Raw genomic sequence first — 21,468 nt, 5'->3', positions numbered from 1 at the left:
TCTCATTGTGGTGGCTTCCCTTGTTGTGGAGCACGGGCTCTAGGCGTGTGGGCTCAGCAGTTGTGGCTCGCGGGCTCTAGAACGCAGGCTCAGTAGTTGTGGCACATGGGCTTAGTTGCTCCGGGGCATGTGGGATCTTCCCGGTCCAGGGCTCGAACTGGTTCCCCTGCATTGGCAGGCGGATTCTTAACCACTGCGCCACCAGGGAAGCCCTATTGATACATTCTTATGTTCATACTGTCTTCTAAATTGAGTGTGGACCTAACTGAACAGCCATCTCAGTTTGGACTAGCTGTGTTTCAACTCTCCATAGCCACATGTGGCTCAGGGCCACCATATTGGACAGCTCAGATTTAGTGGAAAGTTGCCTTGTGGCACAGATCCCTGAAAACACACCGCTGCAGGGCTGGGAAGCCACGGGAGGTGTTTTTTTAAAAATTGTGGTAAAATATGCATAATGTAAATTTCACTATTTTAACTATTTGTCAGCGTACAGTTCAGTGGCATCAAGTATAATCAGGTTGCTGTGCTGCCATCACCACTGTCCACATCTGGGAATGTTTCATCATCCCAAAGTGTAACTCTGTACCCATTAAACAATGACTCCCCCATCCTCCCTCTTCCAGCCCTGACATTCTGCTTTCTGTCTCTGTGAGTCTGACTTTAGGAACCTCCTGGAATCATACAGTATTTATCCTTTTGTGCCTGGATTATTTCGCTTAGCCAGATGTCCTCAGGGTCCATGCATGTTGGAGCATGTGTCAGAATCTCCTTGCTTTTTTTTAAGACTGAATAATATTCCACTGCATGGAGGAACCACATTTTGCTTATCCATTCATCATTGGAGGTTTTGAGTAAGCAGTGACTCAGTATGTCCTGGCAAGAGATGGGGCCTGAGATAGGGATGTCCAGGGGGCCCTTGGGACCACACTGGTTCTCTCTGCTTTGCCCGCTTTGTCTCTCTCTAGCTCCAGTCCTGCCTTGGTGCCCCTGGCTAGGGGATGCCCCTACCACCAGTGCCCAAGGGGAATCCTGCTGTCGCTCTGGCAAAGACTTACGGGTGGCCTAGGGTCCAGTCCCTGCAGGCTTCCTGGACCAGAGGGTCTGGGATGGGGAACCTGAGCTCAGAGGTGGAGGGAGGTGGGAGCTGAGCTGGGGTTACCTTGGTTGACAAGCCCCCCAGGACCTGTGTGAATCCGCTTGGCTTGGCGGGGGGACGGCTGTTGGGAGCAAATGAGGAAGGAGAGGAGGTACAGGACTGATGGATGAGAGGTCTTGTGGTCCAGGTGTGAGTGAAATACAGATGTTGCATCCACCGTATAATCTGATGAGGCTACAAAGAAGCATTTTTAAAAATCTTTCTGGTGATGGTAGAATTTTGAGCTAGAAGGTGAGAGAAGGAAGGGAGTGCTGTTTGGTGAGCACCTACTATGTGCTGCTGGGCATGAGGCATATGTTGCCTTGTATAACCCTCTCCCTGTCCTCTCATTCTCCCCTTTTTTCAGCTAAAGAAACTGAGGTTCAGAGAGGTAAAGGGGCATGTCCAGCTCACACAGCTAGGGACTAGAGGGAACAGGGTTCGAATCCAGACCTGAGGTCAAGCCCTAGGTGTGTGTGCTGAACCAGGGCCTGAAAGGTTAGGAAGGAGGTTAGGGTCCTGCTCTTGAAGGGCGGATGAGATCTTCCATGTCATCGCCTGCCTTTCCCAGAAGCCCAACTCAGTGACTCAGGCCAGGGCCACGAGCTGTTTCCTGCAGATGACGCCCTGATACCCAGGCCTGGGGTTAATTAATACAAATAAAAGCAGAAAGGAAGGAGATGTTGCATTCATTGAAGCCCCTTTCTCATTCTCCTGTAGAACCCTAATTTGTGGACAGTGGTTTTAATTGTCTTCCCAGCGAGCCTAGCCCTGCTCGGGCCCTGGGGCTGGAGAGCACAACTGCATCCTTCTCAAAAATCTATAATTATACCAGCCTCCCTAGGCACGGGCTGTGAGGAGTTACCTGAACAGGGAGGGAGGATGTCAAAGAGGAGAGAGGATTTTAATGTCCCGAACTCAGCAGGGATGCTGACGTGGAGATGGGGCGGCGTAGGGGGTTGGGGATGGGGGATGGGGTTGCCTGAATGGTGGAGGGAAGGAGGTTGGGGGAACTGGGAAGAGGGGCTGTAGGAGCATGGTCTAGAAGTTACGGGCTCCCACTCCTGAGTCCTCTAGATCTGGGTTCATAGGTAACCACTTACTCACCCTGTGATCTTGGGCAAGTCACTTAAGCTCTGTGAGCCTCAGCTTCCCCATCTGAAAAATGGGGATGGTAATGATCACACCTACCCCATAGCATCCTGGTGGGGGCATGAGAAAACATGTGTAAAGAGCTTGGCAGAGGGCCTGGCAAGTACTCCATATTTCTCAGAGATCATCCTCATCGTCATCAAAATTAATGTGGATTACCTTCCAGTCTCGGGTGCTGATGCCCTGTCCTCATCACAGGGTTAGGAGAGGGAGCAAGAACCTCTTGCCGATTAGAGCTGCCCACTTTCAGTGGATGCAGGAGAAACTGAGCTCCCCATCTCTGGAGGTGTGCAAGTGGGATACAGATGTGTGGAGCCTGGTGGCTAAACTCGACCTGATAATTCAGAACAAATTCTCATGGGAGCTGATGGACCCCTGGGTCTTGGTCATGCCTGCTGGTCAGACCCAGGTTCAAATTCCAGCTGTGTGTGTGTCTCGGGCAAATGATGTCACCTTTCCGAGCCTCATCTTCCTCACCTGTCTAATGGGAGTGAGTGGATTAGAGACGATGTCTGCACCATGCTAGGCGTGCAGCAGGTGCTCCGTAAATGGTGGACGATGATGATGATGATTTGTGGCTGCGCCGCGCGGCACGCAGGATCTTAGTTCCCCCACCAGGGGTCGAACCCGTGCCCTCTGCAGTGGAAGCTGAGTCTTAACCACTGGACCACCAGGGAAGTCCCTATTATTATCATTTTTAAACAAGGCTCCCTGGGTTTCCCTCCTTTCCTCCTTGGTTCACACCATCCCTTTTATCCTCCTCGGCTTGTCAGTATCCACGCCTCCTTCAGGGCCTGGCTGAATGGCCAGGCCACCTCCTCCTCCCTCCAGAGTCCGCTTCTCCCCCAAGTAGGAGGGACCCTTCCTCTTCCAATGCCCAAACCATGGCTCTTAGGACATACATCATTTTCTCCCTCAGGCCATCTGAGCTGGTGGGGGTCTCAGACCATGAGGTACAACCCCCGTTGTATAGAGGAGCAATCTGAGGCTCAGAGAGGGGGAGAAATTCTCCCAAGGTCACACAGCAAGTCTGTTGGCAGAAACAGGCTCAGTCCCTCCTCCCCAGCTCAGTCCTGTGCTCCTGGCAGTTCTCTGCACACAGCTTCTCCCTGGGGGGAAGGGGCTTCCTTGGGGTGGAGCCCAGACAAACCTTCGTGTTGCTGCCTCTGGAACAGGAAGACTCAGATATGCCATCAAATGTCTAGAGCCTCGGTTTCGCCACTTGTCCTGAGGATGCATTGCCCCCATCACCACTGAGGTTGGAGTCAATGGGATCCTGAGGGCGCCTCCCCCAACCCATTCCACCAAGTGCCTCCAGACAGGGTCTGAGGGTATCAGAGCCCACTGTGGCGAGGAAGAGCTGGTGGCTACACCTGCAGACAACTCTCCCGGCTCCCAGGAGTTCTTGGAGCTGGGTTCTCCCTCCATTCTCCCAGCCAGTGCCCCTCCCCACTCCAGCTCAGGACCATCTGGCCCACCTGGGGATGGGGGTAGCAACACCCCCTCTGGAAAGCCTCCCTTGATTGCCTCAGCCTGGGTGAAATGCCTCCTCTGTACCCACCCAGGCCTTTACACTCAGAATAAAACAGACTCCCCACCCTGTCCCAGAGGAAGGGTCCTATCCAGGACCTTCCAAGGCAGGGTTGGCCATTTGGGACTGTTCTTTTTTAAGAAAGAGCCCTACCACCAAAAAGAGTTTGAATTCTCTGGGAGTAGCATGGCCTTGGGGGTCAAACAGTCCTGGATTCAAATCCAAGCTCTGCCGCATGGCCTTGGAAGGGTTACCACCCTATGCTGGGCCTGGGCCGCCTCCTCTGAGCAATGGGGACGTGTGAGGGGGAGGGGAGCTGAGGCTGGCACAGCGTCACCACCTGCCAGGACACCCGCCATACGTGGCAACTGCGCAGTGGGAATGTGGCTAGTCTAAATTGAGATGTGTTGTAATCATGTAAAATACATGCTGGATATCCAAGACTTAGCACAAAAAAGAATGTAAAATATCTCATTAATAATTTTATACCTGTTGAAATAATTTTTTGATATCTTGGGTTAAATAAAATAAATGATTAAAATTAATTTCATCTGTTTAAAAAAATTGTTACTTTTTATAATACGGCTACAGAAAATGAAAAATGCCGTATGTGTCTTGCCTGCGTGGCTTGCATTTGGTGTCTGTTGGACAGTGCCCTCTAGAGGACAGTTACTGGGATCCGGGCTGGGGGATAAAGGCTGTGTGTTGGGGCTGAGAGGGCCTGAAGCCTGACCTTGCTGACCCCTGGCTGCTGAGTAGCCCCAGGCCAGATACTGCCCGCTCTGAACCTCATTTTCTGCATCAGTAAGAAGAGCTGGTGGGCCAGGGTCAGGGTTTTTCAGTCAGCTGGGGAGCTTGTGGGCAGGGGGAGGCTGAGTGAGGGTGGATGGAGGCTGGCCCTTCCCCGGGTCACCCTCATGGAAACCCCACCCAAGGACATCCCATCTCTGCCCTTCCTTCCACCCATGAGACCCAGATGTACCACTTCCCATCCTCCGGTCGGACAGATGTGCTTCCCCCACTCAGCCATCTCTGGGAGGAGCAGGGCCGTGGCTGAGTCACGCAGGCCCAGGCTCCAGGGCTGGCTCCGCCCTTCCTAGCTCTGTGATCCTGGGATGAGCAAACCCCCCACGCCCCACTAGCTCTGGACCCCCTTTCTCCATTTGCAGGAGGGAGAAGTGTGGCTACTTTCTGATTCCCATGGCTCAGGCAGTGGTACCTGGGGAGGGTCACAGCTGTGTCCCTCCCACTGTCTCTTGGTCAGCAGGGTCACACCGCCGGTTACCTCGGATCCAACTAGGGGGCCTCACCACTCTCCTCCTTCCCCTGTTTGCAAAGGGTGCTGGGTGGGCAGGGGCCTGGATCAAGGCCGAATCCGGCTGTCCCAGGACCGGGGGCCAATGGCTCGCTCTGATCACCTCCCAGCCCTCCTGGTGGCTCGGTCCTCGGCGGCCCCCATCAGTCCTGCTCGAGTTGGCAAGTCAGCATTAGAGCAGGCATGGAGGGCTAGGCCTGGGACTCTCGGACAGGGCCCCTCCTGCCTGTGGATGCTGGCTCCACCACTGACCAGCCAGGTCTGCTCATTTGTTTATTCAAAAAGTATCTATTGAGCACCTACTATGTGCCAAGCTGGGGATATATCAGTAGACAAGACAGGCACCTCCCCTGCCTCCTGGAAGGGAAAGCAGACCATAAACATAAATAAAATAAGTATATTAGCTGTGCTGTCCGATACAGTAGCCGTTACCTACAAGTGGCCATTTACATTTAAGTTTAAATGAATTTAAATGGAATAAAATTTAAAATTCAGTTCCTCATTCACACTGGTCATATTTCAGATGCTCAATAGATACATGTGGCTGGTGGCTACTGTATTAGCTCAGATATAGAACATTTTCCTTGTCACAGAAAGTTCTAGTGGACACAGCACTATTAGCGTGTGGGAAGGGAAGAAGGATTTGAAGCACTGGGTCTCGGGGCAAAAGGGATGCAGGGTTTTTTGTTTTTTTTTTTTTTAAATACAAATTCAATTTTGCAATTTTCTTTTCATTTAAAAAATTTTTATTTATTTGTTTATTTTGGCTGTGTGGCTTGTGGGATCTTATTTCTCCGACCAGGGATCGAACCCGGGCCCTGGCAGTGAATGCACCCGAGTCCTAACCACTGGACTGCCAGGGAATTCCCAGGGATGCAGTTTTAAGTGAGGTGGTCAGGGTAGGCCTTGCTGAGGAGGTGACATCTGAGCAGAGTCCTGAAGCAGGGGAAGGAGGGAGCCATGTGAGAATCTGGGGGAAGAGCCTTCTAGGCAGAGGGAACAGCACGCGCAAAGGCCCTGAGGTAGGCTCTCAGCTGGAATGTTGGAGGAGCAGCAAGGAGGCCATCGTGTCAGGAATGGAATGAGCAAGTGGAAAAGTAGCTTGAGGACAGAAGAGACAGGGATTGATTTGTGTTTTGCCAAATTACCTCTGGCTGCTGGGTTGAAAATAAATTGTCGCGGAGGGGGCAGGGAGGTCAGTGAGGAGGCTCCCCCACTGTTACGGGTGAGAGGTGGTGACGGCTGGCCCAGCGTGGGGCAGTCGGAGTGGGCAGAAGGGACCAGATTCCGATGTTCTGGAGGCAGAACCCATGAGATTCCCCAGAGACCGAAAGGGGGTGTCAGAGGAAGAACGAGGGAGGCAAGGGCAGCTCTACAGTTTGGGGCCTGGGCACCTGGAAGGCAGAGGCGGGTGGGCGGGTACCTTCCTCCAGGAGCCTGCTGCCCACTGGGAATAAGGACAGGCCCAGCTCTCAGCTGACTGCACGCCACGCCTGGCTTGTGTTCAGTAACTCCAACAACACCCATTCTTATTAAATGGGCCTTGTTATGCAACAGCGGCCAGTCCCTCCCGAACCTCAGAGGATGTGGGCAGTCTGAACCCATGACCGTGGAGGTCAGGGATGTCACAGACTTTCTCTTAGCCCAGAGACTCGTTGCTGGAGTCAGGCGCCACTTGGAAACCCTGTGTGCAGAGCAGAAAAAGCAACTTATCAATCCTGATCCTCCCAAAGCCCTTGGGATTATGGGGAGGGGGTGGAGGGAGGTGGCCCCAGAGCAGGACCCCCGCCCCCAGTCAGACTCTGTCCTCCTCCTGCCCTGAGCTGAGCGGTGCCTTGAGGGACCAACGGGGCTGCAAGGTGGGCTTGTCTGCCCGCTGGGTCGGGATGTCTGGCGGGCTGCAGCAGCAAGGTGGGCACGGGATGGGGGCACTGATGGATGCAGCATTCCCTGGGTGACCTGCCTGTTGCCAGGTGTCTTTCCAGGGTGACAAAATCTCTCCTGAGAAGAGGAAAGGATTCTAATTACAGCTCAGGACAGTATTTGTTTGGAGAGACCAGAGACAGAACATATGGTGGGGAGCGGTGCTGGGCCGCACTGAGCCGGGATTTGTTTTCTCTTACCTGCCAGCGTGGTGGGCATGGCAGTGGGTGGGGCTCCTGCTGGGTCCCAGGAACCGCCTGCTCTGGGATTTGGTGGGCGAGCTGGACCCTGCTGGAGGGATGGGAGGCACATGTGTCTCCCACCGCCTCCTGGGGCTCTTGAGAGGATGGAGGATGTATCACCCATTCGGGGCACCTACAAGGTGCCGGGAGATGTGTAGCCACAGGAGAGCTGGCCCCTGTTCTCATGCAGCTTGCACAGGCAGTGCAGGCAGTGAACCGATGCAAGACGGTGACCATTCCCCAGGCAGGTGGGAGGTGGGGGGTTGCGGGGAACCTAGCCAGGTGGCCAGGGAAGGCCGCTCTGAGGGGGCCAAGTTTCAGCTGAACTTTGAGTGACTTGCTGGACGAAGAGGGACCAGGGGAAGAACATTCCAGGCATTGGGAACAACTTTTGCGAGGGCAAAAGTGAGGTGAGAAAGTGAGGAATGTTCACAGGACAGAATGGAGACCAGGGGGAGGTGGGCAGGGCTTGCCCCCCAACCTGGTGCAGAGGGGACCCGAGGAAGGGTTCCGAGGGTGTCAGAGGGTAGGTCTGATTTGGTTTTGCAAAGACGGTGCTGAACGCTGTGCCCTGGGGTGGGGAACAACCCAGGATGGGGGCAACTGGAGAAATCGGGGAAGAACTGATGAAAACGGCAGCTTCCTCCCTGGCCTCCTTGCTCACACCTTCCATCCAACCAAGCCCTCCTCGGATCCATCGCTCCCTTCTCGAGAATCTGGTGCCCGAGGGCTCCGGGATGAAGGCCCAGCTGTGGGGGGCCTTCGGGACCCCGGGCCTACGCCTTCATCCCCAGGTCTGGCCAGCTGCCGCCGTACAGGCCTCTGCGCAGCCTCGCGGAGCTCGTCCAGGTGCCCCACCTGCAGCCACGCCACCCCCGCCCGCAGGCCCGGCCGCTCCCTCTCTCTCCGCTCCAGCCCCCGCACCAGCCCCGGGCCGCCGGTCCCGCTGTTTCCTGAGCCCCGGCCACTCCTCCCCCGGTTTCTCCGCACAGCCCTGTTCACAGAGACGCCCCACGACATGACGGCGCGGACGGGCGAGGACGTGGAGATGGCCTGCTCCTTCCGCGGCAGCGGCTCCCCCTCCTACTCGCTGGAGATCCAGTGGTGGTACTTGCGGAGCCACAGGGACTGGACGGACAAGCAGGGATGGGCCTCGAACCAGGTACCGCCCCTGGGGAGACTTCCGAGTGGGGCTGGGAGAGCCCTGGCCCACCCACCCCCGGGGAGGAGTGTGTCTCTGCCCCTCATCTCCTCGGAGGGGCGTGGGCCCCAGCTATGTTCGTCCTCTGAAGCCCCCAGCTGTCTCCTTCCGTTTTTTCCCGGAACGGAGGCCTGTTTGTGGGGAGGGGCAGGGGGCGGAGCCAGGCTGAGCACTTGGGATGGGCCCGGTAAGAAGGGCCTTCCAAGGAGTAGAGTCCCTCCCTTCGTGTACAGGTGGGGAAGCAGGCCATAGGGACAGAAGCTGTCACACACACGTGTACATGCATGCCTTTCCACATACGTGCAGGCACACGAGGCAGCCCAGTCACGGCACACACATTCACCTCTGCACTCGTACGCGCTCCCACGCACAGCAGACGCTATTGGTGTCCCCGCCCACGTGCCCGGTAAGCACCAGCCCCTGCCACCAGCCCCGCTGCCAACCCCTGCAACACTGCCTGAGGGTTTTCTCTGGACAACAGAGCCTGCTGGCCAGCAAGGCAGGCTGGAGGAGCGCCCCATCAATGACTGACGGGAGTTGGAGGGTAAATACCCCAGCTCCCTTGCTCCTCAGTTGGGATAACTGAAGAGCATCGTACTCCCTTTCCCCCAGGTGCCCAGTGGGAGTAAGTTCCAGTTGCCCAGGGTGGTAACTGGCTTGATGACATACCCATTATTGACTTCCTTCCCTCTTTTGACTCACTCACTCATTCCTCTCCTGATGTTTCCTGGGATCACCTACCAAATAAACCACTTGCACCTGAATCTTTGTCTCAGGGTCTGCTTATGGGGGAACAAACTAAGACACTCTCATTCTTACACTTGTGTATATGTAAATATTATGCAAACACATATGTATCTGCCCACCTGTTCACGTACGAACACTTACACGACACATCTTCATATGCACACATGGGCATGCTCACACATTCTTGCATGTTTCAAGAAATGGCCTCTAACATATTCACAAATATGTATTAAACTCATCTAGCTCCTGGAGGTGTCAACGCCCCAGCACACAGGGTCAGAGGACTCCAGTGGTCAGAGAAAGCCCTTAGGCAAAGAGTTGCAGGCTTTGTAGTTGGACGCCTCTGGGGTCAGCTTGCAGGGGGATAGTATGTGGGCAGGGCTCCGACAGCGTCTGCTGCAAACACTCCTGAAAACACAACACATTCACAGATAGAGAGATGCAAGTGTACAGACAGACACTCCTACAGACACACCAAGCCCGAATCACATTTTTGCCTGTTCACACGTACCCTCCCTGTATATCTTTAAATACCCTACATATCAGAATGTGTAGCACATGCGCAGTCAGTTTTATAGGCACCTCCTTTATCTTCCTTTGCTCTGACTCACCTCCATCCCCTGAGTGGACATAGAGCTGAAGGACCCCAACCTCTAGACCCGCAGTCCCCAGAGCATCACTTGCGGTCACGAGAATCTTAGCCATTGCTCGTATCCCCACCCAGTGATCCTAACACATTGTCTCTGTTTTCTCCACCCTCCCGCTCCCAACAGCTAAAAGCATCTCAGCAGGAAGACGCAGGGAAGGACGCCACCAAAATAAGTGTGAGTTTTGGTAATGACTTCTCACAAGGGCTCTAATGGAAGACACAGCTGTAATTTAAAAAAAAAAAAAAAAAAAAATCCAGTTCAGCAGGGAGCTTGGGCAAGAAGATGGAGGAGAAGGAAAAAGAAAGGGGAAAAATTGGCCTGGCTCTGTTTTTTAAAAGCCAGAAATTTTTCAAGTTTATTGAATGACAGTCACAAACAAATGACAGGGGGAGACAAGACGCATTCTCTCCTGTTGGGGCCAAGGCTGTGTGCATCCCTGATGCTTCATGTCTGTCTCAGCAACATTCTTTATTTGGGGAACCAACAGCGTATAATGAGACTGAGCCGGCTTTTTTTGGCCCATCACGAATGACTGCTGTGGCATCTCATGGTCACTTGGGTCATCTGGCTCTGGACGTGAGGCGGGACAGGGGAACTACAGCTGAAGGATTTCAAGACTGGCTGGGCCTTCTAATGCATTGACTCATTTTATTGTTGCTCCATCTCTATGGGGAAGGGCAAGCTTTCACCCATTTTACAGGTGAGCAGTTGAGTCTTAGAGGGGTCAAAGCCTTACTGGAGGTTGTGACTTGGCTGAGCTGCCTCTAGCTTTTTGTCTCCAGGCTATGCTGGAGCCCAGTGAGGTGGGGCACCCAGGGGACTCAGGGATTGACAGTTTTTGTAGAGGAGGGCACCCAAAGCAGGGCCTGGAAGAGGCAGGCAGGATCGAGAAAAGAGACTGTAGAGGGGACCGGCCTGGTGACACATGTGGCCCTGGGACCAGGTTGGGTTTGTGCACGGGGCATGCGGTCAGCCTGACAGGAGGTTATTTATTTATTTAATTTATTTATTTTTGGCTGCGTTGGGTCTTACTTAGTTGCTGCACGCAGGCTTTCTCTAGTTGCCATGAGCAGGTGCGGGCTTCTCATTATGGTGGCTTCTCTTGTTGCGGAGCATGGGCTCTGGGCGTGCGGGCTTCAGTAGTTGTGGCACGCGGACTCAGTAGTTATGGCTCGTGGGCTCTAGAGCGCAGGCTCAGTAGTTGTGGCTCATGGGCTTAGTTGCTCCGTGGCATGTGGGATCTTCCCGGACCAGGGCTTGAACCTGTGTCCCCTGCATTGGCAGGTGGATTCTTAACCACTGCGCCACCAGGGAAGCCCCTGGCAGGAGGTTAGAAGTCCACTGGACACATACTCAGAAGATGCAGGTGCCCGCCGGGGTATGAATGTGCATGTGTGGGAGTGACCTCCAAAATCACTCTTTTCTGTTGCTCCTTCTGAAGTCCTTCAAGGACCTGCGGGGGAGCTCGGGACCCCAAGGCCAGTTAGATGCAGAGGAGCTCCCTGAGCAGAAGTCACAGTGTAAAGAGTGCATTGGGAGGCATGAGGTGCTGTGCCAGGCACTGGAGGTGGCAGAACGGAGGCAGGGAGTCCAGGAGGGAGGCTCCCACAGAAGCTCAAGCAGGAGGTAGGCAGATGACAGACAAGGGCCTTCAAGCATCATTTGTGCAGTCTGCCCCGGGGCCTTTCTGAGTTGCGATCTGGAACTTTGAGCCATTTCCAGCTCAGGGCAGCTGCTGGTCCACCCTCTCTAAATCCCTAGCCCCGCACCCTAACCCTCACCCTCTGCCAAGGGCACACCCATACGTAATACCCCATTTCTTGCCCAAACACCCATCAGTTAAGCCCAGGAAGGTAGAAATCTGTGTGTGTATTAATATACGCCATTCACGGCAACTCGCTCGCCGATGATTTTGTTTGGGGTTTAAGGAGCGTCTCAGGCAAAGGAGAGAATAATCTAATTGACTCAGAGGATTAGAATTCAAGGCTGTCGGGCCCCACGTGAGGGGAATGCGAAGGTGCTAACTAGTTAAATAAAATAAATGTGCTCAGCATGATTGTGCAATCCCCCCCACCCCATCCTAGCCCCGGCGATTCTTGCACCAGCTGGGGCTCTGGGGCTCTGGTTAGGAAACTCACAGACAAACACAGACCCAGTTCCTTGTGCAGACAGCGTCTTGCACGTGACCGTTCTTAAATACACAGACGCGCAGTTAGTGGACACCTGTAAGCAGAGGCACACCCCTGTTTCCTGCAGCTTAGGAGAAGGCTCAGACTCTTCTCTGCAGGCTTCGAGGTTCTGCGCAACTTGCTCTGCTCACCCTCTGGGCTATCTCATCTTGCTTGACCCGGCTCACACCACCCCCTTCCACCCGCTGCCTTCCAGCCTCCCATTCCTTCCACCTCTGGGCCTTTGCACAGGCCAGTCCCTCTGCCTAGAAAACTGTTCCTCTCTCTTCCTTCAGAGCTCAGCTCAGCAAGCCTCCCTGGACCCTGGAACTCAGCCGGCACCCCTCCCTTCTCCCTGCTGGCTGCATTTCTGTCTGCACTTATCCATGCTTGTGAGCATTTGTTTCAGGCCTGTCTTCCCCGGAGACAGTGGGGCTGGGACTGTGCTTGCCTGATTGACTGTTACATTTCCAGAGCCTGGCACAGTGCCTGGCAGGTAGTTAGTGCTCAATAAATATTTATCAAGTGACTGTCACACATACCCCCACACCCCCAGGCCAATGGCAGTGTAAAGCCAGACACAGATTTTGATAAACGGACATGCCAACACGATGTGCATCATGCCTGTGCATGGATGTGTACAGGGGACGTGCAGCCGTGAAGGGGCTTGTGTGAAACTATGGGACCTGGGGACCGCAGGCCCTGTGTCTGTAGGAGCTAGATGAGCCAGGCAGGAATTCCGGCCCCATAGTCCCATGTCACCTAAAAATCCCGAGTTCCATGGAATAATCTCCCAATTTTTAACTGTTGGGACCTAATTTGATTTTTGAAAAACTGTGAAAGCCAAACAGCTCAGTCTCCCCACTGGTAGCATCAGCACCTGGGGGGCCTCAGGTTCAGAGGAGGAAGTACAGTGAGTTTCTGGGAGTTTGGTGGCGGCAGGGCTCCGTGATGGGCTCTGTAGCCCATTGGGGCCGCCATGGTGGCCCTGGGAAGGTTGAGATATGGCAGTGCTGAGTGCGGGGGTGGTACAGTGAGGACATAGTGGAGCCAGCCCTGAATGTCACAGGACCTGAGTCCTGGTCCAGCTCTGCCAGCTCCCTGGGCCTCTCTTTCCCCCCCTTCACTGCTGTCTAATGAATATATGAAAACACTTTGGCAATTGTATGGTCCTCTGGATTTGGTCGTGTGAATGACAGTAGTTACTAGAGTGGAAACTTAATATGAGTATTCGAATCACGTGACTCCTATTCCTAGCATGTGTGGAGCAGGGAAAGGAGGCCCAGCTTCGCTACAGGAAATGGGAGGGAATGAAAAGAGCTCAGAATCTCATAGGGAGATCATTTATATGGGAGGACAGGCATCTGTGATGATGATGGTGATAACCATAATAATAGTAATAATAAAGCAGCTAACATTTATTGAGTGCCCGCCATATGTCAGAAACCATGATGAGTACTTTACATGAATTCTCTCATTTAACTTGGGGCCTGGGAAAGGACCCCCTGGCCTTAAAAATATCTCCCTTGGGAGCTTGTATATGCTGAGGATTCGACCATCAGGGCCTTATTCCTGTGGCTCAGGTCAATTCTTCTATGTCCATTTTCAAGTTCTGGAAACTTTTCTTTTGACCTAACTGAAGTTCTGTCTTTTGGAATTTAGGTTAATTTCCCCTTAACCAGTTTTGCAAGTTGAGATGGCCTCCGACTTCCTAAATGTAAAATAAGGTGAAATTCTCCCCACACCTTCTTTCCCAGGGGGCTTGCCTGCCTTCATTACCGTTAGTTCCTCCTTCGGTCTAACCAAAGTCGTTTGTGCTGTAGATTCAGTTCATGTAACCTGTTTCAGTCCAAAATAGCCGTGGGCAGCCTGGGTCCCCATATACGTGTGGCCTCGTGCTCCAGGCCACTTATCCTAAGCCCCGCCTCCTCTCCAGCTAAGCCCTAAAAGCCAGGTACATCCAAAGTGGCCTCAGGAAGCATACTGCAGCCCCCTGTCCCCAAATCTCCATAAATGGTTAAAAGGCAGCTTCATTGGTCAGATCAACCAAGTGGCCCTATAGGTCAAGCCCCTGTTTACCCCGCTCGGCTGCCCCACAGGTATGATACACATATGGATACCGCATCTTTTCTGGTGTGGGGGATGGGGGCTGTGACCACTGGAGCAGCACATGAGGTCTGCATCCTTCACTAAGGATTAACAGGCCAAGCGGCAGGTCATGGTGTATTATGACTTTATTTTCTGCAGTAGACATTGCTATGTTTTCTTGAAATTCCTGCCGTGATCCACAATATACAAAGAGCATGGAACGCTGAAGTCTGAAAGGGAGGCAAGATTCAGGTGGAGTCAAAAATCACTCAATCCGGGGCTTCCCTGGTGGCGCAGTGGTTGCGCGTCCGCCTGCCGATGCAGGGGAACCGGGTTCGCGCCCCGGTCTGGGAGGATCCCACATGCCGCGGAGCGGCTGGGCCCGTGAGCCATGGCCGCTGGGCCTGCGCGTCCGGAGCCTGTCCCCCGCAAAGGGAGAGGCCGCAGCGGAGGGAGGCCCGCATACCACAAAAAAAAAAAAAAAAAAAAAAAAAAAAAAAAAAAAAAATCACTCAATCCATCTTGGAAATCCCTTGAGACATCCACAGAGCAGCCGGCCTTTGGCTGGGACTGAAAAGATTACTCTGTGAAGGCCATGGTCACACACTCCCAGTCCCTGCTCTCACGGTACTCCCAGGCAGTGTGGGGGATGGATGTTAATCCAATAATCCCTCATGATAAAAAGTAAAATTACAACTGTGACCATCAAAATGAGAAGGAGCGCAGCCAGGAACAGAGGACCTGACCTAGTCTGGTGGGTCTGGAGGGCTTCCTGGAGGAGGTGGAGTGAGGTGAAGTGAGCACTGAAGTGTAGAGAGGTTGACTAGGAGTAGGGGGAACTTCTCTGGGTGTGTGTGTTGGAGGAACTGCAGGAGGCTGTTGTGGCTGAGGGGAAGGTGGGGATCAGACCTCAAAGGTCCCCCCAGCAGCCACTGCTGGGAGCCATCAAAGGAAGCATTCTAAGTTGGGGGCGTTTTGGGAAGATCTGTCTGGCTGTCACGGGAGGACGGATTGGAAGGAGCCAGAGTGGCTCTGGGGAGACCCTGCAGGAGACCCTGCAATGTCCTGGCCAGTGCCTGGGGATCTGGATTCTGGAGAGAGGGGAGGGGGCCCAGTGATGTTTCGAGGGAAGATCAGTGGGATTCAGAGACGGATTGTGCCAGAGTGAGAAAGGAGCGGTGTGGATGATGACTTGGGAGGGTCTAGCTGGAATGGGTGAAGCCTGCTGGGGCCCAGATTTGGGGAGACTCTGGGTTGGGTTCTGGACATGCCAAGGGGATGGTGGCTGGGTGTTGCTGACGGAGGCACGGGAGTGGCAGAGCTCAGGGCAAGCCCTGGCCTGGGGCAGGGACCCTCTGACCCCTCTTCCACACCCAGCACCTTCCCAGGGCCACCACGTCACTCTTAGGCTGAGGCCTCGTGCAGGAAGGGCTGGCACCATGGATGAAAATTAGCATCACCCATTCTTCCTGGCTCGGCTCGGGAGAAAGATCCCAGCCTGCCCACCTGACGGTCTGTGGGCTCCTGCCGTGTCCAGAAGGGCCTGGGCCGCGGGCAAGCAGGGAGGAGGCTGAGCTTGGTCCTGGTGTGGACCGGCCTTGCCTCTTTCAGCATAATTAGGTACTTAATTGCACTGCTAATGCCTGTCGATGCCTGTGCCGAGGTGATTATGATTTACAGCCAGGCTGCCGCCTGGGGGTCTCTTCCCCTCATAGCCTCTCCGGCTGTGTTGGAGGCTTGGGCCGCGGGATTTTTCTGCCCCGTCTGTGAATGTTGAAATCCAACAGGCTACTCCACCACCCACAAGAAGCCTGGGTAGGATGATGGGGCCCCTCCCACAGGAGATGCTTCTGAGGAGGGACTGGGCTCCCCCAAGACATTGAGGGCTGGGGGCCTGTGGAATGACGGGGGAGGGGGTAGAAAGACCTGTGGTTTACTGGTTCCGGGAGGTTCCCCAGAGATGTGGTTAAGGCCTGGTCTCTGTCACCAGCTGGGTGGCCTCGGGCAAATCACTTCACCTCTCCGAGCCTCCGTTTTCTGACCCATACAGTGGGTATCCCAGCAGCGCCTACATCACGGGGTTATTATGAGGTTTAAATGAGGTGTAGACTAGCGCATCATTTCACAGGGATCAAGCGCTCCATAAACACTAGCTACCAGCAATACCGTTACTGTTGTTACCGTTTTTTTAGTATTTGCCTTCTCCGGATGGTGCTTAAAGGCACAGACCCCCGGGGCTGGGAGGGAGCAGCCTCTGATGTGTGTCCTCTCCCTTCATCCTGTTGGAAACCAGCTCCCTGGGGTGCTCGGTTGCGGGTGTGAGGTCTGGGTTTTCCGTTAGACCTGGAGCCCGCGCGGATGTGGCTGGGGTCTGGCTGATTCCCAGCTGTATCCCCAGCGCCCAGCTCGGAGTGGGCGCTCGCTAATCGTCAGCTGGATGGATGGATGGATCTAGCCCAAGAAAACCGAGGCCAGGGTGCCAGTGACTTGTCAGGGTCAGAATCAGCCTCCCAGCACCATCTGCTGTGCTCCCTGTCTCCCTCCTCCTCCCTGAGGGGGGAGGCCACACAGGGGCGGCAGGGCAGGAGGGAGCTGGTGCCCAGGCCTTGGCCTCTGGGCCGGGGCTGGGCGGAGGGGTGGGCTGGGCTCGGTGCTCCCTCCCTAGCGCTGCTCCCAGCCTTCACATTATTACTCCATTAGCGCCTTGTAGGGTTGACAAATGAAGGATAATTAATATCCGTGAGGGAAACAGATGTTGAGGTAATTCGCTCCCCGCTGCGCATTTGCAGCAGCTTCTCCTGACTCTCCTGAGAGCTTGGCAGGGCCGCAGGACCTCTCCGTGCCCTTGGCCAGAGGTGATGGAATCAGCAGGGCTGATGGCCTCCAGCTGGGCCCAGCCCCGTACCCGGAGAGGAGGGGTCCCCTGCCCAGGGGGGCAGCTGGAAGAGTCTCCCGCTGCTTGGGGAAGGTGGGAAGTTCTGCCTGTGTCCCACCTCCTGCCTCCTGCTGTGCTGTAAGCCCATGCTTTCCTGCTTGGTGGGGGAAAGGCAGGAAGGCTCAGAATAAGGGAGGACGGGCCAGGCTCCTCACGGCTGCCCACTGCTCTCTATCCTTCTGGAGCCTGGGAAACCCCCCTTGGCCCTGCCAGCTCTGCGTGACCCTCTGTGGGCCTCTGTCATGCCTTTGGAGGGTTAGAGTGCATGGACTCGGGCGGGGGGTCAGTTCCCCGCTCCACCGTTCACTGACTCAGTGCCCATGGGAAAGTCACTTCTTTCAGAGCCGTAGCTTCCCCATCTGTAAAGTGGGTAGGATCCTATATACATGACCTAAAATCAAAAAGCGTAATATCTGGGTACCACTTCATTTGGAGAAAGAAGGCGCTAGAGTGAGGCCATTCATTTAACAAATGTTTTTATCATTATTATTTGCAGGGTACCAGGCTCTGCGATGATCACTAAGATGAACAAAATAGGTATCATCCCTGCCCTCGTGGAGTTTATAGTTTAGCCAGAGAGAGAAACAAAAATCAAGTAAACAAAATGGTTCTCAAATTGTGATGACTGTTAGGAAAGAGACAGGGAGATGTGATCGAAGGCTTTTTGGAGGAAGTGATGTTTGAGAATGAATGGGAGTCAAGGAGACAGCACCCAGGCAGAGAGACCAGAAGGCTGGGAGGCCAGAAGGAGCTTGGCATCTGGGAGGAGGGGGCCAGGGAAGCCAGAGCAGATCAGTGGGGTGATTAGAAGTCATGTGTGTGAGTGCCCGGCTGCACAGTGAATGCACTCCCTCAGAGACCGTCGTCTTCCTCATCCTGGCCTCCTCACTGCAAGGGTGATCGGCAGGGGTGTCCTCCTCCAGAATTTGGGGTGTGGCAAGAATAGGCAGGCTGGTTGTCTGTCCCCATTGCCCCCCCGCCAAGGGGAGAGGGACCAGCTGGGCTCAGAACTGGGGCCACAGGTCTGAATCCCACTCAGCTCCATCCTGGCCCTGGCGAGCCTGCGGTGCCAACTGGTGGTGAGATCATTGGGCAGGGGGTCCGTGGCTGGCGGTTGGGGACTTTTCTCCCCTGTTCTGTGTAGGTGGGGCAGGGGCTACAGGAGGTGGGGCAAGGCTCCTTTTGGTTGTAAGAAATAAGGGGACAAGGAAGGACGGAAGCCCCCTCCCATTACCACCCCCCCACTCTATAGGCCCAACTGCTCTCTTTTTTCCCAGCTTTTTATTTTGAATTGCAGACTCATAGAAAGTTGCAAAAAGAGATCACAGAGTCCCCTGTCTCCTTCACCCAGCTTCCCCAATGATTTATCTTATATGACTGTCCTTTTCTTTCTTAGTTGAAAAAAACTCACAGTAGCTTTATGTTTATGGCAGATTTATTCGTAAGAGCTGTAATCTGAAAACTACCCAAATGTCCATCAACAGGTGACTGGATAAACAGATTGTGGTATATCCGTATGATAGAATACTACACTGCAATAAAAAAGAACAAACTGAGCCATGCAACATGAAGGAATCTCACTGATATTATGTTGTGTGAAAGAAGCCACACACGGAGGAGTTCAAGAACAGGGAAAACTAATCTATGGTGATAGAAATCAGACTAGTGGGTAACCCCTCCGGGGTGAGTATTGACAAGGAGGGGCCACAAGGGTGTGCTCCAGAGGGTTCTAAGTGTCCCATGCCTTGCTCTGGATGGTGGTCACACCGGTGTACATGCGAGTAAAATTTCATTAAGCTGTGTGTGCCTTACTCTATATAAATTATATTTTAATTTTAAGTAAAATTTTTAAAACTATATCAAATAAATAAACAAGCAAAAAGCCAAAGTACAAAGACAGATGTCACACTCTTGCCCCCCCGCAACTGAACAGTTGTTAGCATCCTGATATATTTGTGATCAGCATTTATTTATTTGTTTGTTTGTTTGTTTGTTTGAGAAACAAAGCTAAGAATTCACTTTGCAGTCTACCCCAGGTCCTCGGCCCTTCCCTGGGCTCCACTCCAGAAACAACCATGGCTGTGAGGCCAATGTGTTCCCTCCCATCTGTTTTCAAACTTACACACACACAAGTCACCAAAACCAGTGTAGAGTATTTTCCCGTGTTTCCTTCCAGAAATGGCATCACACTGTATACAGGAGTTTTGCAATGAGATCTTTTCACTTCCTGCACGGCCCTGAGCTCTAACACGCCTAGTTCTAGCTCATTCTTTTGAACTGCTGTGCAATAGTCCACTGAATGAACTGACTCGTGCCTATTTATCTGATCTGTTGATGGCCATTGAAGTTGCTTCTACTCTTTTGCTGTTAACTCCGCGTGCCCTCGTGGGAGTGTCTCGGGGGCCCCATCCACGGAGTGCGCTCTCGTAGCCAGGTCACCGTCTCTCTGTCGCCCCCAGGTGGTCAAGGTGGTGGGCAGCAACATCTCCCACAAGCTGCGCCTGTCGCGGGTGAAGCCCACGGACGAAGGCACCTACGAGTGCCGTGTCATTGACTTCAGCGACGGCAAGGCCCGGCACCACAAGGTCAAGGCCTACCTGCGGGTGCAGCCGGGAGAGAACTCCGTCCTGCACCTGCCCGAGGCCCCGCCCGCAGCGCCCGCCCCGCCGCCCCCCAAGCCCGGCAAGGAGCTGCGGAAGCGCTCGGTGGATGAGGAGGCCTGCAGCCTCTAGACTGATGCCCAGCCCGCCGCCGGCCCGCCCTGCGCCCCTACGGCTGTACCGAGTGCATGAGGAGCCGCTGGACCGCTGGGGATGGGACTGCCCGGGTCCAGCTGCCTCCCCATCCCGAGACCGCCCGTGGCCCCCACGTCGGCCCTCCTCCCACCACCCCTTGGCTCAGCATGTAAGGCCCGCCCAACCCTTCCCCTTCAGACCCTCCCCGTGACCTGGCTCAGAGACGGTGGCCCGGGGCACCGAGGGGACAGCCGCCCCGGAACGCTGGGGTGGGGCACCAGGCCGGGGCCGGGCTGCCCCCTCCTGTCACCAGCCTCAGTAGAGTCCAGTGTTTCGCTTTGCTTGCTTGTCCCCCATCCCGTCCCAAGCCGGGGCCTCCGAGCCTCACTCCCCCGAGCCTCACTCCCCCCCTCCTTCTGACCATCCCCTGCTTGGACCTGGAGGTGTGGACAGTGACCCCTCCCCGAATTTGGACTTGAATCTTCTGAGCAGAACTGGGGCCTCTCCTCTGGCAAAGAACTGGGAGCAGAGCCCCCAGGAGAGCTGTGGCCAGTTGGCAGGTGGCTCACAGGGGCCCTGGGAGGAGAGGGAGACCCCACTGTCTCCAGGTGGGTCCTTCATGTTCAGCCTCCTTATACTAAGAAACAGCTCCCTGCCCGCCCCGGGGCAGGAATCTGACCCTTCACATGGCAAGTCGGAAGGAGGGCCTTTCCTCTCTGACCCCACGGCCCCGTGCAGAGTTCTGCACCAGCAGGACCCCTTCGAGGGGCTTCGAGGCTCTCCAGGAGCCCCCCTCTGCCAGCTCCTAATGTCCCAGCCGCCTCCCAGGGCCCATGCCGAACCCACCCAAGGGCCTGGGGCTGTTGGGAGCCGAGGGCCCCCCAGTACCAATCCCCTCACAATCCCTGATCAGGGGGCACCCACCCCCTGGTGATTTGTAAATATTTCTATTGGGCCCAACACCCCTTCAGAACTGGCTCAAACCTCTGGCCGCACCTCAGCGATGGAGTCGGGGGACGTGGGAGAGGCTTTGCCTAGGGGTGTGTGGGTTACCCTGTACACATGATCCAGTCCGTGACTACCAGCCAACCTGAATAAAGCGGTTTAAAAAAGCCTCTGGGCAGTGTCTTTCTGGGGCATTTGTATCTGGGAGCAGCGCCACTGGAGAGGGGCAGGTGGGAAGATGCCTCACTCAGCATCTTCTCGCTCCTGCTCTGTGCTCCCCCAAGCACAGAAGAAGCACTGGAGGGGTCACACGAAGTCAAAGGAAAACCAGCCTTTGTCCAGCACCAATCCAATTACCAGGCACTTGAATTATTCTGATTTTGAGATAACTACACATACAAAAGAGAGCATAAAATATGTGTACACTGTTCTGTGAATAAATAAATTATAAAGCAAGTAGGGGTGAGCTACAAGCTTATCAAGCAGCACCCCATAACTGAACCCTCTGCCCAGCCCATGTCTTCCAGATCAGCCCCCTCCTCCCTCTTAGAGGTCACCACCACCCTGATTTTTAAGGTCATCCCATTCTCAATGTTCTTTTTACACGTTTACTACCTATATGTATATCATCTTAATATAGTTGAGTTTTGTCTACATTTTTTTGAACTTTATATGCATGGAATCATACCATACCTATT

At 54.3% G+C, this 21,468-nt stretch overlaps 1 protein-coding gene across 1 annotated transcript; it reads left to right on the top strand.

Annotated features, from left to right (window-relative positions):
• Nucleotides 1-7,405: 7,405 nt before the first annotated feature.
• On the top strand, nt 7,406-21,049 carry VSTM2L (V-set and transmembrane domain containing 2 like). Its single transcript, XM_028499876.2, has 4 exons — nt 7,406-7,441; nt 7,768-8,463; nt 10,023-10,073; nt 19,550-21,049. The coding sequence occupies exons 1-4, from the start codon at nt 7,406-7,408 to the stop codon at nt 19,820-19,822; spliced, it is 1,056 nt and encodes a 351-aa protein (XP_028355677.1). The 3' UTR covers nt 19,823-21,049.
• Nucleotides 21,050-21,468: the final 419 nt, after the last annotated feature.

The sequence above is a fragment of the Physeter macrocephalus genome, chromosome 14 (genome assembly GCF_002837175.3).
Source record: "Physeter macrocephalus isolate SW-GA chromosome 14, ASM283717v5, whole genome shotgun sequence".
NCBI lineage: Eukaryota > Metazoa > Chordata > Mammalia > Artiodactyla > Physeteridae > Physeter > Physeter macrocephalus.
The sequence above is the reverse complement of the archived record's forward strand: the minus strand, read 5'-3'. Positions and strand labels throughout refer to the sequence as shown.

Excerpts from the sequence above, each read along its gene's own strand:
- VSTM2L (XM_028499876.2), top strand. The coding sequence starts at position 7,406 with ATGGAGGATGTATCACCCATTCGGGGCACCTACAAG. Across the intron at positions 8,464-10,022 it reads AGGGATGGGCCTCGAACCAG|CTAAAAGCATCTCAGCAGGA; the intron begins GTACCGCCCCTG and ends CGCTCCCAACAG. Across the intron at positions 10,074-19,549 it reads AGGACGCCACCAAAATAAGT|GTGGTCAAGGTGGTGGGCAG; the intron begins GTGAGTTTTGGT and ends TGTCGCCCCCAG.